This window comes from Hyla sarda, chromosome 9, assembly GCF_029499605.1.
Source record: "Hyla sarda isolate aHylSar1 chromosome 9, aHylSar1.hap1, whole genome shotgun sequence".
Taxonomy (NCBI): Eukaryota; Metazoa; Chordata; class Amphibia; order Anura; family Hylidae; genus Hyla; species Hyla sarda.
The window spans coordinates 22219109-22238692 of NC_079197.1; the positions used below are offsets into that span (position 1 = coordinate 22219109).

Consider the following 19584-nt stretch of genomic DNA (forward strand, 5'->3'; position numbering starts at 1 on the left):
CTGGCATTGGCGCATCCGCAGTGTGAAATACAATGTGGATGCGCTATGTGTGACCCTAGCCTTTAAAGGGGTATTCCGCCCCTAGACATCTTATCCCCTATCCAAAGGATAGGGGATAAGATGTCAGATCGCCGGGGTCCCGCTGCTGGGGACCGCGGGATCGCTGCTGCTGCACCCCGCTATCATTACTGCGCAGAGCGAGATCGCTCTGCACGTAATGACGGGCAATACAAGGGCCGGAGCATCGTTACGTCACGGCTCCGCCCCTCGTGACATCACGGCCCGCCCCCGTCAATACAAGTCTATGGGAAGGGGGCGTGGCGGTCGTCACGCCCCCTGCCATAGACTTGCATTAAGGGGACGGGCTGTGATGTCATCAGGGGCGGAGCCATGACGTCACGCTGCTCCGGCCCCTGTATCGCCCGTCATTACGCACAGAGCGAACTCGCTCTGTGCAGTAATGATGGCGGGGTGCCGCAACGGCGATCCCCGGGGTCCCCAGCAACGGGACCGCGGCAATCTAACATCTTATCCCCTATCCTTTGGATAGGGGATAAGATGCCAGGGGCGGAGTACCCCTTTAAAGGGGTGACTGGCGTCAGCGAATCCCCAGTTTAAAATACAATGTGAATGGGCTATGTGTGACCCTACCCGTAAAAGGGTTTCTGTCCTTTTTTATTTTTTTTTTACATATTTTTTACATGTCAACCAGACATGTGAAAAGTTTAGATCTCACCAGGTCTCAGTCCTAAGACCCCCTGCAATAGCTAGTTATAGCCTGGTTATAACTAGCGATTGCAAGGGGGGGGGGTCTCAGAACTGAGACACAGTGAGATCTAAAATTTGTCTGGACAACATGTCTGGACAACATGTCAAAAGTTTGTAAAAATTAGAGAAACGCTCTAAGTTCTCCTAAAGTTCCTGCGGCTTTACCTTTTAGAATCAGCTTTTTCTTCAGTGTCTATAGGTTTAAGCTCTCACACAGTTGTCTTTGAGGAAACACATGAGAGTCTTATGGCCTCCACTCCCCAGCGTCGGAGGAAGCATTAAAACACCTGCTTCCCCCTCCGTGACTTCATCACCCACAACCGCTGGAAAATCTTCTGCGTGTCCAGCGTCTTAAAGACTCGGGATTATGACCTGACCGTTCCCTCAGGCTCTCTAGGGATTGAGGGAATATTTCATTTTACTCACTTCTAATGTTCTGTCTGTTTAGGTGCCAGTCTTCACTGACACTACAGTTTTTTTTTTTTTTTTAAATAAAAGTATTTATTTATAACATTTTGTAAGATTATTGAACATACAATACCAACAAGGTAAAAGACAACCCCCTCCAGAGGTCCCATGGACCCACATCACAGGAGATAGACAATGGATGCCCAGCTAGAACATATAAAGGAACACGAAGTAGGGGCGGACATCCACCCAACAGCAGGCGAGGGCTACAACTGGGACCCAGCTGGAGTAGAGCCCGACACAAACAGACAAAAACAAGCACACTACATCCCCCAACCCCAGTACACCACAAATCAGCACCGCAATAGAGGCAAATTACTGGGACAATCTAGTTGGAGGGTTAGCTGACACATCAAGTAAAAGCCAGGGGGGTCCAAATTTTATCAAACTTCTTGGGGCACTTGCAACTCACATTTAACGCCTGATATAGTAGGACATATTTATTGACTAAACTAAGCCATCGGGACAGAGGAGGAGAGGAGGCACAAAAAAGAAGGAACCAAATTAATAAACGTCTATGGGAACAAGAAACAACCCCATTAATCACACCCAGCAGGCACATTACAGGGGTAAGAATAGGAGGGAAGTCTAAGTTATCAACCAAAAACCGCATTACCTCTCTCCAAAAGGGGACAACAACCGGACAATCCCAGACAGCATGCATGAAAGTACCTTCCTCAGAGGAGCAATGAAAACAAAGATCAGAAGGGAAAACACCAATACGCTTCAGTTTAGCCGGGGTATCATACAGCCTCAGTATGTATCTAGATTGTATCAGCATATCCCTACAACTAACCACTGGGGAATAATATGCACCCTCGACCCTCCTTCCACTGACACTCAGATAGATCAGGGATATCCACCACCCACTTATGAAATGCTTCCCAAAAGGGGCTAGGACCCAGTGACTGGAAGAGAGCATAGGACTGAGTAAGAGGTTTAGAAAGGTCCGTGGTACCAGGGAGAAGCTCCACTTCAGAAAATACAGGAGTAAATGTCAGGGAGCCAAACTGCGTCCGAACCCCATGCCTAAGATGGAAATACCTATAAAAGGCATTTCCAGGGATGCCATAACGTTCCCGCATGTCTGAAAAGGATAAGAAAACCTGATCCTCCCCAAACAGGTGGACCACAAATTTAACACCATGAGTACCCCAAAAGCCGGCTCCCTGTAACCCATGTAGGTGATGAAGATGAACATTTCCCCACAGGGTTGCCCTAGGAGACATCAGCGGTTATAGAAACCTACCCAACACCATGGACCAGACCTTAGCTATGGTTTAAATGGGAACAAGAAAAGAAGAATTAGAGGAATACCTGTAGAGTGAGTTAGTAAGAGCCTCATAGGAACCCATAACAGCGCCAGCCAAGGATGTAGCAGAATTCGAAAGATCCAAGTAGATTCACCACGCTGCATAGACCAACTGGGAGGCAAGAAAATTGTTATACACATCAGGGGCAGCCAAACTGCCATGACATTTAGGGGCCTGGAGAGGAGCCCGACCGAGTTTGGAAGGCCTGCCCTGCCAATAGAAGGATCTGAAAGCACCATACAATTTCCCAAAACATCTCCTAGGAGGAATGAGAGGAGATAAATGGAAATCATTTTAAATATATTAATTCTGCCAGCCAGGGATAGAGGAAGCGAGGACCAGGCACTCAACCGCTTCTCAATCGAACTCAAAAGCGGTTCTAAATTCAGGGAAAGATAATCCGCCAACGATGCAGTAACCTCCACCCCAAGATATCTAAAGTGATGGACCACTTGGAAAGCGTAGTCCCCCTGGAAGCAAAGGGGGAAGAGTAGCCCCAGAGAGGACTTAGCCCAGTTGACCCGCAGGCCCGAAATTGAACCAAACCGGCCAAGTAGGTCAATGAGAGAAAAGAGAGAGCCCTCTGCATCTGCCAGATATACTAATGTGTCATCTGCATAAAGGGAGACCTTTTCTACAATTGAGCCCCTAGGGATACAGCATATAGAAGGGTCCTTACGGATTGCCGCCGCCAAGGGCTCTACCACCAGTGCAAAAAGAAAGGGAGACAGTTGACACCCCTGTCTTGTCCCACGGCCTAAGGGGAAAGGTGTGGAGACATCTAAATTAGTGCGAATGTTGGCCCTAGGGCTATCATACAGTAGACTGACCCAAGCACAAAACCGAGGGCCAAACCAAAACACACCCAGGACTTCCCAGAGATAGGGCCACTCCAAAGAATGGGAAAGTCTGATTTGTAAAGATATGTCCAAAGTTTTGATCGGTCAGGTTCTAAGTGTTCAGACCCCGACCACTCACAAGAACAAGTAGGAAGAAGAGCGCGCTAAGTGAGACAAATTAACAATGTAAGTCTATTGGATTGTCTCGGTCAGCAGTGCTTTTCTCCCTGTTCGTTCTAACAATTGGTTAGGGTCTCTACAACATGTCAAAAGTTATTTTTTTTTTTTTTTTAAGTGACAGGTACACTTTAAGCACCATAGGGAAAGGCCAGCCATCCTGCTTACCAGTTTTTCCGCCATCTCAAGTCCCTAAGGGATGCCGTAAGTGAGATTATTTAAGGTATATACGTGTAAGTGTTGCTCCCCCCCCCGTATTGTCCCACGTTAGGGCAATGTGCACACTAAGGCTATGTGAAACAAGTATTTTTAGCCTAAAAAACACATTTTTCATACAAAAACTGGCTGCAAATTTCAGCCATTTCAGCCATTTTTTATTTTACCTTTTAGTTGGCTATTGAATTTTTACCACCCTTTTTTTTAATAAAGCACCTCCAAATTAAGTCCAAAAAAAATACAAAATTAAAAAAACTCTTTCTTGAGTTCTAAATGGCTTAAAAATAACATTTCAGTAAATTTTATCTACTTTAAATTCTGGGAATTACCAGTTGTTTTTCCATTGAGTTCAGGGAAACTAAGTATTAAAAAAAAAGGCAGTCATCTGAGACGTAAGTGTAGGGTCACACATAGCATATACGCTGCATGTTTTGTTGCGTATTTTCTGTATCTGATGGTGCTACGCATTGATTTCAATGGATAGGGAAATATGCAGAAGCAAATACACAGCAAATTATGCAGCGTATGCGCTGTGTGTGACTCTCAACCAGAAATGTAAGGCCTGTGTGTAAACATAGCCATATAGTGGATCCAGATGTAGAGCTTTGCCTTTTGCTTTTGGTTTTATAGTTAGCATAGCCCCCAGCGGATAGGCCAATCACAGATGTGTCAGCCACACATAGACCTGCCACAGGGGGCCCCCATAACAGTCTGACACAGGCAAGTGTATGGCAATGCTGTAGAAGTGCTCACAAGTGGCTGCCATAGATATCCACATGACTTCAGTTGTACCTTAAATGCCCCCATAAAGAGCCCCATACGTATACTGGGTCTACTGCTCCAACTTGTGTGTATGTTATAATATATGTGACCACGTTCTTGATCCACCATGATAAGCATTCTGTGCGTCTCCACTTTCAATAGTTAATTCCTGATATGTCACATGATCCTGGGATATTTTAGAAGAAAGGGCCTTTCATACATATGGGCTCTGGGCAGGAGACAAGGCAAAGCTATTGGAGCCATGGAAAATAAAACCGTAGTAGTTACTATATTAGTTACAGGATACATCATTTTGCTGGGAATAGCAGTACTCAGTGCAGCATAGTTATACATGTATACTGATGTATAAACTGATGTATACTGGGACATACAGAGTGGAAAATTATCTGGACTATCTAGGAAAGGGAAACTTGCTGACTTTGTTATACAGTTAAGAAAAGGTATGCCACATAGTGTCTGATCGCGGGGGTCCAACCAATGGGACCCCATCTTAGCCAGTGATTGGCTGAGCGGGCCCAGTGGTGCACCGGGTGACACCAGCGTGATGGGGTGACCCCATGACCGCAGGACAACCCCTCCACCCGGTCTTCAGCTGCGCCCCGCTGCGTCTGCGCTACAAAGCCCCCAACCGCAACCCCCCACCCTGCGTCTTCAGCAGCACCCAGCCTCCCGTCCGATAGCACAAACCCCCATCTAATAGAATCCCATTAGGCTAGGCTACCTAATGTGGGGAAATTGCTACCTAATGTGTGGAATCTATGCTTCCTAATGTGGGGAAGCTGCTACCTAATATGGGGAAACTATGCTATGCTACCTAATGTGGGGAATCTATGATACCTAATGTGGGGAAACTGCTACCTAATGTGGGGAATCTATGCTATCTAATTTGCGGAAACTGCCCCCATCAGAAGATCCTGCCAGTGGATGATGGGGGGGGCTACTGCCAGGAGGATGATCCTGCCGATTGAAGATTGGGGTGCTACTGCCAGGGGGGCGAGTAGCACCCTCACCATAAACCAGCAACACCCCCTCCCCCAGCAGTAGCACCCCCATCATCCACCAGTAACACCACCAATCCCCCCTCCCATGTTAATAGCATCAGCTAATGGATGATGAAGGGTGCTACTGCTGTTGTGGTATTGTATTCAGAGGGTGCACAGTATGACAAGGTTATATTCAGAGGGTGCAGTGTGTGGTAGTATTATATTCAGAGAGCGCAGTGTATGGTAGTATTGTATTTAGAGCTTATGGTGTGTGTTGGTATTATATTCAGAATGTACAGTGTGTGGTAGTATTATATTCAGAGGGTACAGTATGTGGCAGATTTATATTCAGAGGGTACGGTGTGTGGAAGGTTTATATTCAAAGAGTGCAGTGTATAGTAGTATTATATTTAGAGGATACAGTGTCTGGCAGGTTTATAATAATTTTTGTTTTCATATAGAGGATCAGAATTCGCTGACATTGTGAGGAACCATCTGGGCATCAAGTTCTGCAGAGAGAAGATTTAGCTGGAACAAGTCCCGGTGGTATGTACATCTGAATTAGATAAGGAAAGGCTTTAGAGAAGACGTCACCTGTAGTCACTGATATCATTGTGTATTCTCCTCACTATAGAGAAGACGTCACCGGTAGTCACTGATATCATTGTACATTCTCCTCAATATGTCCCATCAGAGCTGGAGTCACTTGTAAGTTCTACAGTTATGATGGATAAAACAACAACTCTCAGCATAACCTTACCATAAAGTGGTACTCCGCTGGAAAACATTTTTTTTTTTAAATCAACTGGTGCCAGAAAGTTAAACAGATTTGTAAATTACTTCTATTTAAAAATCTTAATCCTTCCAGTACTTATCAGCTGCTGTATGCTCCACGGGAAGTTCTTTTCTTTTTGAATTTCCTTTCTGTCTGACCACAGTGCTCTCTGCTGACACCTCTGTCCATGTCAGGAACTGTGCAGAGCAGGAACAAATCCCCATAGCAAACCACTTCTGCTCTGGACAGTTCCTGAAATGGACAGAGGTGTCAGCAGAGAGCACTGTGGTCAGACTTGAAAGGAAATTCAAAAAGAAAAGAACTTCCTCTGTAGTATACAGCAGCTGATAAGTACTGGAAGGATTAAGATTTTTAAAGGACATCTGTAGCCGTTTAAAGGTTTTTTTTTTTTTAATCAACTGGTGCCAGAAAGTTAAACAGATTTTTAAATCACTTCTATTAAAAAATCTTAATCCTTCCAGTACTTTTTAGGGGCTGTATACTAAAGAGAAATCCAAAAAAGAAATGGATTTCCTCTGATGTCATGACCACAGTGCTCTCTGCTGACACCTCTGTCCATTTTAGGAACTGTCCAGAGCAGGAGAAAATCCCCATAGCAAACATATGCTGCTCTGGAAAGTTCCTAAAATGGACAGCAGAGGTCAGCAGAGAGCACTGTGGTCACAGGAAATGCATTTCTTTAAAAAAAAAAGAAGAAATAATAACGAAACAGTGTCTATGGCCCCAAAAAATCTTTTAAATATATTCCCCATACTAATGCTGGTAAGTATGTCCAAAAGCCGTGGGACGCTTGTATAATAATGGAGTTTTTATGCTACAATTAGGAGAGGTCAGGTCAGTGTTTCCCAACCAGGGTGTCTCCAGCTGTTGCAAAACTACAACTCCCAGCATGCCCGGACAGCCGTTGGCTGTCCGGGCATGCTGGGAGTTGTAGTTTTGCAACAACTGGAGCCACACTGGTTGAGAAACACTAGGTTGGGTGAAGAAAAGTCACTGAAAAAGCTGGCCATGTTTATTCATAGGGGACAGCGGGAAACGCCAATGATTGGGACCTTTCTACCGTTCCCCAGCAGGCAGTGACCACAGGACTGTTGTGTACACATCCTGCCCACCTCACATTCCGAAAATGTTTCTCTTAGTTGAAGGGCGCACAGATCTTTGCAAGAGGCACTCTTTAATCAGATGCAAGTCAGAACCGTATATTCATACAAGATGGCAAAAGTAAGAACAGCAATGATATGTCCGCCATCGCGCTACATGCTGAGAGGCTTAAGTAAATAATAAAATATCTCGGCCCTGATGTCATCTCTTTAATCAAAGATGATTATAAATTATTTGCTGGTTTGTGAGGAACGTTCTATTCATCAGGAACGTATATAGGATAGAGGGATGGGAAAAAAATCAACCCCCTACCATGTCTGCATCATATCCTATCCTGGGAGACCCTTCTGCCTATTTTTTGTCCCCCCCCCCCCCCTTTAAAGTAGAACTCCAGCCTGGAGATTACATGGGATGGGGGATAAGTAGCTAATCGAGGGGGGTCCAACTGCAGGGACCCCAGATGAGGAGAGAGTGTCCTCTACCGGTAGACAGCACACGCTCCATTCATTTCTATGAGAGTGCCGGGTCTCTTCGATGCTCCCATTGGAATGAATGGAGCACCTGCCGTCTACCACACGCGCTCCATTTCCCGTTCCACAGATAGCCGGAGGTCCCAGCAGTCGGAGCCCTGCAATCAGCTACCTTTCCCCTATCCTCCGCGTTCTCCAGAACGGGACCCCACTCTCAGTGAGGAGCACGTGCGGTAGACGGCAGGCGCTCCATTCATTTCAATGGAAGCATCGAAGAGCCAGAGTACAGCACTAAGGCACCATCAGCACTCTCAACTCAAATAATAGTGCGCGTGCTGTCTACTGGTAGACGGCACGCGCTCCTCACTGAGAGTGGGGGTCCCATTCCGGAAATCATGTGAGGTCCCAGCTGTTGGACCTCCTGAGAATGTAGGATTCATTTAGGCTGGAGTTCTTCTTTAATAAGTACTTACTTGTCTGAGGGTCTGTGGGCCCCCCTTTGCCTTTGTGTTCAAAGCACTGTTCAAATGGTCATTGGGTCTGTGGGGAGTTAACTTCAATGAGTCTATCATCTATATCACCAGTGCATTTACTGTCCACTGATCCACTGGTTCTGTATTTTCAGTGGATTTACTGACATTGGTTCCGTATCATCAGTGCATTTACTGACGTTGGTTCTGTATCATCAGTGCATTTACTGATGTTAGTTCTGTATTATCAGAGCATTAACTGGCATTAGTTTGTATTATCAGTGATTTACTGGCATTGGTTCTGTATGATCAGTGCATTTACTGACATTTGTTCTGTATGATCAGTGCATTTACTGACATTTGTTCTGTATTATCAGTGCATTTACTGGCATTGGTTCTGTATGATCAGTGCATTAACTGGAATTAGTTTGTATTATCAGTGCATTTACTGGCATTGGTTCTGTATGATCAGTGCATTTACTGGCATTGATTCTGTATCATCAGTGCATTTACTGGCATTGGTTCTGTATTATCAGTGCATTAACTGGCATTAGTTTGTATTACCAGTGCATTTACTTACATTGGTTCTGTATGATCAGTGCATTTACTGGCATTGGTTCCGTATTATCAGTGCATTTACTGGCATTGGTTCCGTATTATCAGTGCATTTACTGGCATTGGTTCCGTATTATCAGTGCATTTACTGGCATTGGTTCCGTATTATCAGTGCATTTACTGGCATTGGTTCCGTATTATCAGTGCATTTACTGGCATTGGTTCCGTATTATCAGTGCATTTACTGGCATTGGTTCCGTATTATCAGTGCATTTACTGGCATTGGTTCCGTATTATCAGTGCATTTACTGGCATTGGTTCCGTATTATCAGTGCATTTACTGGCATTGGTTCCGTATGATCAGTGCATTTACTGGCATTGGTTCTGTATTATCAGTGCATTTACTGGCATTGGTTCCGTATGATCAGTGCATTTACTGGCATTGGTTCTGTATTATCAGTGCATTTACTGGCATTGGTTTTGTATGATCAGTGCATTTACTGACATTGGTTCTGTATCAACCAGACCCAGCAATAGGACCTCCCGTGATCTGACACTTATCCTCTATCCTGGGAAAAGGGGATAAGTTTTGTTATACTGGACTACTCCTTTAAATAGAAATTTGTTTTATTGGTATTATCTTATAGAGCAGGAAGAGCTGAGCAGCTAAATTTATATCTTTCTGGGAAAAGATTTAGTATAACATGTAACTTCTTGATTGAAATCCTTGCTCTTTCTGTTCTTAGGAGTCAAGTGGGCAGTGTCACTCAATGATAGGACCACCCTCTGGACTCCTAAGCCGGGAAAGATAGACTGATTCTTTTCTCACAAAGTTACATATCAATCTGTTGCTCAGTACATAATCCTCACCATGTACATCTAATATTTTTGCCTCTATCACCTATATTTATTATAAAAATACTTTTTGTTTAGCTCACAGTGTTAGAAATCCTCTCAGGGGAAGGGGGCATGTCCCTGTCTCGTGTTGGGAGGTGATTGGTGTGTGGTGGGAGGGGCGTGTCCTTACCTTGTGCTGGTGGGAGATGATTGGTGGGTCTGCTCATGCAGCCTTGTCCATGAGTCATCTCTTGTCCATGACTCATGGACAAGCTGGTGCTGCTGCATGACTGGTTAGTGTCCCAGTAGGTATGGGGACCCCTAGAGGTGGGAATTTCAGGAACCATATTCTCTATTAAATATTCAAAAAAATTTAAACAACCATATTGCAAATCAATATTTTATCAGTAACAACATATAACAAGTTTTTGGATCTGACAGTGCCCATTTAAACTAGTTTAGTTTTTAACTTGTTGGTAGCCCATGATTAAGGTCATACATCGACCAAAACACGTCAGACTATAGATCTTTTATGAAGATGTTCAATAGACCAAAGTTTTACTGAAGTTTCCTTTTGCCGGATCCTTCCTTTAAAAAAACATTATGCAAATAAATGTTACACGTTAAGTTGGTGATCTTGTTACAAATTTTCCATCATGGCCCAACAGCCCAATGTATACTCTTGCTATATACAACATATTCCTTACTGAAAAGATCTAGGGCAGTGCTTCCCAACCAGGGTGCCTCAAGCTGTTGCAAAACTACAACTCCCAGCATGCCTGGGAGATGTAGCTTTGCAACTGCTGGAGGCACCCCTGTTTGGGAAACATCGATCCATGCAACTATTTAAACTGTGTTCCCATTTTCTTACCTCAGTCTTGGTTGCTCTGAACTGACGCTTGAATCTCTATATAAAAAAAAAAAAAAAAAAAAAGAATCAACATTTTCACAATGTTTAAAAAATTTCCCATGGTTCATATCAACAAGATATTATTATTTCCATAGGAATTACCTTTCTTTTTCACAATTAGTTAGTGGGTAAAAGTGACAGGTGATTTGTCTTATTTGTGCCCATTTGGTTTCATAGAAAACAATTACAAGTTAGAAATTTGTCCATTTCCGTGATTTATAACAAAGCCCCTTGGGGCCGGTTCGGGAGCTGTTACTAGTAAACACACATTTGCAAAGCTGGGAATGTGCCAGGAAATGATTTGCAATACTCAAGAGATAGAGACGTAAAAAAGGTCTAATTACAAACTCTTAAGCTGCCAAAATCATCTGGATTTATTTACATTTTTGAATCTGAACATATATTTACTTTTTTTTAATATAGTTCTATATACTATATTTAAAGGAGTACTCCAGTAAATAAAATAAAAAGTTGGTGTCAGAAAGTTATACAGATTTGTCAATTACTTATAAAAATCAATCCTTCCAATACTTATCAGCTGCAGTATACTCCAGAGCAAGTTGTTTAGTTCTTTCCAGTCTGACCACAGTGCTCTCTGCTGACACCTCTGTCTGTGTCAGGAACTGTCCAGAGCAGGACAAAATTCCCATAGCGAACCTCTCCTGCTCTGCATCTAATGACTCTACAATCTTCTTTGAAGTTTTTCACACAAAATCTGGCATACACCCTTTAAAGGGGTACTCCACCCCTAGACATCTTATCCCCTATCAAAAGGATCAGAGATAAGATGTCTGATCACAGTGGGGGGGTTGATAGGTTTGGAGGAATTTGAGCGCACTGTAGCCACTGAAACCTCCTGTGATCTCTGGGCCAGCATTGTGTTCAGAACGCCAGCTTCGGGCGGCTGTGGTCAAGCGCAGCCTTCATGCCCCCTCCCATAGACATAAATGGAGGGGGCGTGGTGTGATGTCATGACCACGGCCGCCCAAAGCCAGCGTTCTGAACATAAATGTTCAAAACGCCGGGGTGTTGGCCCAGATATCGCAGTGGGTCCAAGCGGCCGGATCCCCTGCGATCAGACATTATATCCCCTATCCTTTAAATAGGGGATAAGATGTCTAGGAGGCGGAGTACCCCTTTAAGCAGGGAGATCCCTCAGATGGAGTCTGCTATCTGTCAGATTTTTTATCTTTATGGCAGAGAGGAGCTGACTGGACCCACCTCAATCCGAACCTGGACACTAGTCTTTTCAGTACTACCTAGTTGCCAACCTTTGCCTTATAAATACTTTCTAATCTGCTGTCATTGCTTCCTGGTAACTCTTCTCTTCTACTACATATGTTCTACTTCTCTCCTCGCCTGCATCTTCCCTCTTCTTCTTCCAAACTGCTCCTTCTTTTTGTCTTCCTGCATAGCTGCTTCTTCTCTTCTCCTTCTAAATAGCTGCTACCTCTCTCCACCTGCATCTTCTCTCTTTTCTTCTGTCTACCTGCTCCTTCTCTTTTCCTCCTGCCCAACTGCTTCTCCTCTTTGTTCTGCATAGCTGCTTCATCTCTTCCTTCTGCCCCACTGGGCTTTCTCTCCTCCACCTGCCCAACTGGGCCTTCTCTCCTCCTGCCCAACTGGGCCTTCTCTCCTCCTGCCCAACTGGGCCTTCTCTCCTCCTGCCCACCTGGGCCTTCTCTCCTACAACTGCTCAACTGGGCCTTCTCTCATCCTGCCCAACTGGGCCTTCTCTCCTCCACCTGCCCAACTGGGCCTTCTCTCATCCTGCCCAACTGGGCCTGCTCACCTCGACCTGCCCAACTGGGCTTTCTCTCCTCCACCTGCCCAACTGAGCCTTCTCTCCTCCTGCCCAACTGGGCCTTCTCTCCTCCTGCCCAACTGGGCCTGCTCACCTCCACCTGCCCAACTGGGCCTTCTCTCCTCCTGCCCAACTGAGCCTTCTCTCATCCTGCCCAACTGGGCCTTCTCTCCTCCTGCCCAACTGGGCCTTCTCTCCTACAACTGCCCAGCTTTTTTTTTTATCTCTCCTTCTTCTGCCAGTCTTATTCTCTTCTTCTCCTGCCCAACTGAACCTTCTCTTGCCCAACTGGGCCATCTCTCCTCCACCTGTCCAGCTGTTTTTATCTTCTTCTTCTGACAATCTTATTCTCTCCTTCTCCCACCAACCTATTTCTCAATAGGTACTCCTGTGAATTTCCCTCCATATATACTCCAAATGTTGGAGCAATGTACCGTATAAACTAATGTCAGCCACCTTGATATAAAGCCCTACCCCTGCACAGAGATGTTTGCATGCACATATATCTTAACAGCTGTAATAAACAATATGACATGGCTGAAGGGGATTGTCAATCATTTGGAGAATGGGTCATGCGACTAAAATATGTGCACAGGTTCCAGATGTAAGCAGTGGCATAGTATAGTTTCCTGCTGCCCTAGGCCAGGGGAGGGGGGGGGGGGGTTGATGGGCTTCAAATTTCCTGCAGCGCCCTCACAGGAGAAATAAAGCATTACACACACTTGATCAGCACCGATTAGCCGTTCAGGTGGTGGTCAACTAGAAATGATGGCAGAGCATATAACAGCAAGAAGAATGAAAGTGGCACTCACCGAAATATGGCAACATTTATCTTTAATCTTCATAAAAGGTGCAAATAACAAGACATAGCAGGGATGGGAACAGATGGCAGGGATGTAAGCATTCCAGTACCTATCAGCTGCTGTCTGCTCCAGAGGAAGTTGTGTAGTTCTATCCAGTCTGACCACAGTGCTCTCTGCTGCCACTGCTGTCCATGTCAGGAATTGCCCAGAGCAGGAGAGGTTTGCTTTGGGGATTTGCTCCTGCTCTGGACAGTTCCTGACATGAACAGAGATGTCAGCAGAGAGCACTGTGGTCAGGCTGGAAAGAACTACACAACTTCCTCTGGAGCACATAGCAGCTGATAAGTACTGGAAGGATTAAGATTTTTAAATAGAAGTCATTTACAAATCTGCATAACTTTCTGGCACCAGTTGATTTGAAAACTTTTGTATGCCACCAGAGTACCCCTTTAAAATCAAGGACTAACTATGTAAGCTGCTTCCCATTCTGTATGGGACAACAAACATGGTTACACCCCTCTATAAAATGAAAGGGAATAGGACAACACGATTCTTAAAGTGTACCCGTCAGATTCAACAAAAAATTTTTTTTTTATATATATATATATATATATATATATATCACTCAGTACCTAATCCTGACCTTGTACATCTGATTTTTATGTGTCTAGCACCTTTATTTATTTATTTTATTACACTTTTAATTTAGCTCACTAGTCTGAATTCCTCTCAAAGGGAGGGGGCGTGGCCTCACTGTGCAGGTCTCCGCCCCCTCCCTCAGTATGCTGTCTCTTCACATCTCCCCTAGCATTAGCAAAACTACAACTCCCAGCTTGTCCTTGTTACGCCGAGCGCTCCGGGTTCCCGCTCCTCCCCGGAGCGCTCGCTTCACCTCCTCCGCTGCAGCGCCCCGGTCACGTCCTCTGACCCGGGGCACTGCGATCCTGCTGCTAGCCGGGATGCGATTCGCGATGCGGGTAGCGCCCGCTCGCGATGCGCACCCCGGCTCTCCTACCTGACTCGCTCCCCGTCTGTTCTGTCCCGGCGCGCGCGGCCCCGCTCCCTAGGGCGCGCGCGCGCCGGGTCTCTGCGATTTAAAGGGCCACTGCGCCGCTGATTGGCGCAGTGGTTCCAATTAGAGTTATCACCTGTGCACTCCTTATATTACCTCACTTCCCTTGCACTCCCTTGCCGGATCTTGTTGCCTTAGTGCCAGTGAAAGCGTTCCTTGTGTGTCCCTTGCCAGTGTTTCCAGACCTTCTGCCGTTGCCCCTGACTACGATCCTTGCTGCCTGCCCCGACCTTCTGCTACGTCCGACCTTGCTTCTGCCTACTCCCTTGTACCGCGCCTATCTTCAGCAGCCAGAGAGGTGAGCCGTTGCTAGTGGATACGACCTGGTCACTACCGCCGCAGCAAGACCATCCCGCTCCCTCTCTGGCACAGAGGGTCCACTACCTGCCAGCCGGCATCGTGACAGTAGATCCGGCCATGGATCCCGCTGAAGTTCCTCTGCCAGTTGTCGCTGACCTCACCACGGTGGTCGCCCAGCAGTCACAACAGATTGCGCAACAAGGCCAACAGCTGTCTCAACTGACCGTTATGCTACAACAGTTGCTACCACAGCTTCAGCAGTCATCTCCTCCGCCAGCTCCTGCACCTCCTCCGCAGCGAGTGGCCGCTCCTGGGATACGCTTATCCTTGCCGGATAAGTTTGATGGGGACTCTAAGTTTTGCCGTGGCTTCCTTTCCCAATGTTCCCTGCATCTGGAGATGATGTCGGACCTGTTTCCCACTGAAAGGTCTAAGGTGGCTTTCGTAGTCAGTCTTCTGTCCGGAAAAGCCCTGTCATGGGCCACACCGCTCTGGGACCGCAATGACCCCGTCACTGCCTCAGTACACTCCTTCTTCTCGGAAATCCGAAGTGTCTTTGAGGAACCTGCCCGAGCCTCTTCTGCTGAGACTGCCCTGTTGAACCTGGTCCAGGGTAATTCTTCCGTTGGCGAGTATGCCGTACAATTCCGTACACTTGCTTCAGAATTGTCCTGGAATAATGAGGCCCTCTGCGCGACCTTCAAAAAAGGCCTATCCAGCAACATTAAAGATGTTCTGGCCGCACGAGAAATTCCTGCTAATCTACATGAACTTATTCACCTAGCCACTCGCATTGACATGCGTTTTTCTGAAAGGCGTCAGGAACTCCGCCAAGATATGGACTCTGTTCGCACGAGGCGTTTCGTCTCCTCGACTCCTCTGGTCCCCTGCAATCTGTTCCTGTGCCTCCCGCCGTGGAGGCTATGCAGGTCGACCGGTCTCGCCTGACACCTCAAGAGAGGACACGACGCCGTATGGAGAACCTCTGCCTGTACTGTGCTAGTACCGAACACTTCCTGAGGGATTGTCCTATCCGTCCTCCCCGCCTGGAAAGACGTACGCTGACTCCGCACAAAGGTGAGACAGTCCTTGATGTCTACTCTGCTTCTCCACGTCTTACTGTGCCTGTGCGGATGTCTGCTTCTGCCTTCTCCTTCTCTACAGTGGCCTTCTTGGACTCTGGTTCTGCAGGAAATTTTATTTTGGCCTCTCTCGTCAACAGGTTCAACATCCCAGTGACCAGTCTCGCCAGACCCCTCTACATCAATTGTGTAAATAATGAAAGATTGGACTGTACCATACGTTTCCGCACGGAGCCCCTTCTTATGAGCATCGGATCTCATCATGAGAGGATTGAACTTTTGGTCCTCCCCAATTGCACCTCGGAGATTCTCCTTGGACTTCCCTGGCTTCAACTTCATTCCCCAACCCTGGATTGGTCCACTGGGGAGATCAAGAGTTGGGGGTCCTCTTGTTCCAAGAACTGTCTAAAACCGGTTCCCAGTAACCCTTGCCGTAACTCTGTGGTTCCTCCAGTAACCGGTCTCCCTAAGGCCTATATGGACTTCGCGGATGTTTTCTGCAAAAAACAAGCTGAGACTCTACCTCCTCACAGGCCTTATGATTGCCCTATCGACCTCCTCCCGGGTACTACTCCACCCCGGGGCAGAATTTATCCTCTCTCTGCCCCAGAGACTCTTGCCATGTCCGAATACGTCCAGGAGAATCTAAAAAGGGGCTTTATCCGTAAATCCTCCTCTCCTGCCGGAGCCGGATTTTTCTTTGTCTCCAAAAAAGATGGCTCCCTACGTCCTTGCATTGACTACCGCGGTCTTAATAAAATCACGGTTAAGAACCGCTACCCCTTACCCCTCATCTCTGAACTCTTTGATCGCCTCCAAGGTGCCCACATCTTCACTAAATTGGACTTAAGAGGCGCCTATAACCTCATCCGCATCAGAGAGGGGGACGAGTGGAAAACGGCATTTAACACCAGAGATGGACACTTTGAGTATCTGGTCATGCCCTTTGGACTGTGCAACGCCCCTGCCGTCTTCCAAGACTTTGTCAATGAAATTTTTCGTGATCTATTATACTCCTGTGTTGTGGTATATCTGGACGATATCCTAATTTTTTCTGCCAATCTAGAGGAACACCGCCGGCATGTCCGTATGGTTCTTCAGAGACTTCGTGACAACCAACTCTATGCCAAAATTGAGAAATGTCTGTTTGAATGCCAATCTCTTCCTTTTCTAGGATATTTGGTCTCTGGCCAGGGACTACAGATGGATCCAGACAAACTCTCTGCCGTCTTAAATTGGCCACGCCCCTCCGGACTCCGTGCTATCCAACGCTTTTTGGGGTTCGCCAATTATTACAGGCAATTTATTCCACATTTTTCTACCATTGTGGCTCCTATCGTGGCTTTAACCAAGAAAAATGCTGATCCCAAGTCCTGGCCTCCTCAAGCAGAAGACTCCTTTAAACAACTCAAGTCTGCCTTTTCTTCGGCTCCCGTGCTCTCCAGACCTGACCCTTCCAAACCCTTCCTATTGGAGGTTGATGCCTCCTCAGTAGGAGCTGGAGCTGTTCTTCTACAAAAAAATCCTTCCGGGCATGCTGTCACTTGTGGTTTTTTCTCTAGGACCTTCTCTCCAGCGGAGAGGAACTACTCCATCGGGGATCGAGAGCTTCTAGCCATTAAATTAGCACTTGAGGAATGGAGGCATCTGCTGGAGGGATCAAGATTTCCTGTTATTATCTACACCGACCACAAGAACCTCTCCTACCTCCAGTCGGCCCAACGGCTGAATCCTCGCCAGGCCCGGTGGTCTCTGTTCTTTGCCCGATTTAATTTTGAGATTCACTTTCGTCCTGCCGATAAGAACATTAGAGCCGATGCTCTCTCTCGTTCCTCGGATGCCTCAGAAGTTGATCTCCCTCCGCAACACATCATTCCACCTGACTGCCTGATCTCCACTTCTCCTGCCTCCATCAGACAGACTCCTCCAGGAAAGACCTTTGTTTCTCCACGCCAACGCCTCGGAATCCTCAAATGGGGTCACTCCTCCCATCTCGCAGGTCATGCGGGCATCAAGAAATCTGTGCAACTCATCTCCCGCTTCTATTGGTGGCCGACTCTGGAGACGGATGTTGGGGACTTTGTGCGAGCCTGCACTATCTGTGCCCGGGATAAGACTCCTCGCCAGAAGCCCGCTGGTTTTCTTCATCCTCTGCCTGTCCCCGAACAGCCTTGGTCTCTGATTGGTATGGATTTTATTACTGATTTACCCCCTTCCCGTGGCAACACCGTTATTTGGGTGGTCGTTGATCGATTCTCCAAAATGGCACATTTCATTCCTCTTCCTGGTCTTCCTTCTGCGCCTCAGTTGGCTAAACAATTTTTTGTACACATTTTTCGTCTTCACGGGTTGCCTACGCAGATTGTCTCGGATAGAGGGGTCCAATTCGTGTCTAAATTCTGGAGAGCTCTCTGTAAACAACTCAAGATTAAATTAAATTTTTCCTCTGCATATCATCCCCAGTCCAATGGACAAGTAGAAAGAATTAACCAGATCCTGGGTGATTATTTGCGACATTTTGTTTCCTCCCGCCAGGATGACTGGGCAGATCTCCTTCCATGGGCCGAATTCTCGTATAACTTCAGGGTCTCTGAATCTTCCTCCAAATCCCCATTTTTCGTGGTGTACGGCCGTCATCCTCTTCCCCCCCTCCCTACCCCCTTGCCCTCTGGTCTGCCCGCTGTGGATGAAATTTCTCGTGACCTTTCCATTATATGGAGAGAGACCCAAAATTCTCTCTTACAGGCTTCTTCACGCATGAAGAGGTTCGCGGATAAGAAAAGAAGAGCTCCCCCCGTTTTTTCCCCTGGAGACAAGGTATGGCTCTCCGCTAAATATGTCCGCTTCCGTGTCCCTAGCTACAAGTTGGGACCACGCTATCTTGGTCCTTTCAAAATTCTGTGTCAAATTAATCCTGTCTCTTATAAACTTCTTCTTCCTCCTTCTCTTCGTATCCCTAATGCCTTTCACGTCTCTCTTCTCAAACCACTCATCCTCAACCGTTTTTCTCCCAAATCTGTTCCTCCCACTCCTGTTTCCGGCTCCTCGGACGTCTTCTCGGTCAAGGAGATTTTGGCTGCCAAAAAGGTCAGAGGAAAAAATTTTTTTTTAGTAGACTGGGAGGGTTGTGGTCCTGAAGAGAGATCCTGGGAACCTGAGGACAACATCCTTGACAAAAGTCTGCTCCTCAGGTTCTCAGGCTCCAAGAAGAGGGGGAGACCCAAGGGGGGGGGTACTGTTACGCCGAGCGCTCCGGGTTCCCGCTCCTCCCCGGAGCGCTCGCTTCACCTCCTCCGCTGCAGCGCCCCGGTCACGTCCTCTGACCCGGGGCACTGCGATCCTGCTGCTAGCCGGGATGCGATTCGCGATGCGGGTAGCGCCCGCTCGCGATGCGCACCCCGGCTCTCCTACCTGACTCGCTCCCCGTCTGTTCTGTCCCGGCGCGCGCGGCCCCGCTCCCTAGGGCGCGCGCGCGCCGGGTCTCTGCGATTTAAAGGGCCACTGCGCCGCTGATTGGCGCAGTGGTTCCAATTAGAGTTATCACCTGTGCACTCCTTATATTACCTCACTTCCCTTGCACTCCCTTGCCGGATCTTGTTGCCTTAGTGCCAGTGAAAGCGTTCCTTGTGTGTCCCTTGCCAGTGTTTCCAGACCTTCTGCCGTTGCCCCTGACTACGATCCTTGCTGCCTGCCCCGACCTTCTGCTACGTCCGACCTTGCTTCTGCCTACTCCCTTGTACCGCGCCTATCTTCAGCAGCCAGAGAGGTGAGCCGTTGCTAGTGGATACGACCTGGTCACTACCGCCGCAGCAAGACCATCCCGCTCCCTCTCTGGCA

At 47.0% G+C, this 19584-nt stretch overlaps 1 protein-coding gene across 3 annotated transcripts in view; it reads right to left on the reverse strand.

Moving 5' to 3' along the window:
• The window catches only part of ITIH6 (inter-alpha-trypsin inhibitor heavy chain family member 6), a 65312-nt gene that overhangs the window by 35208 nt on the left and 10520 nt on the right, over nucleotides 1-19584 (reverse strand). For all 3 annotated transcript variants that reach the window (XM_056540304.1, XM_056540302.1, XM_056540303.1), the window contains exon 3: nucleotides 10648-10683. In XM_056540304.1, the coding sequence (XP_056396279.1) occupies nucleotides 10648-10683 (36 nt within the window). The remainder of the gene's footprint in view (nucleotides 1-10647; nucleotides 10684-19584) is intronic.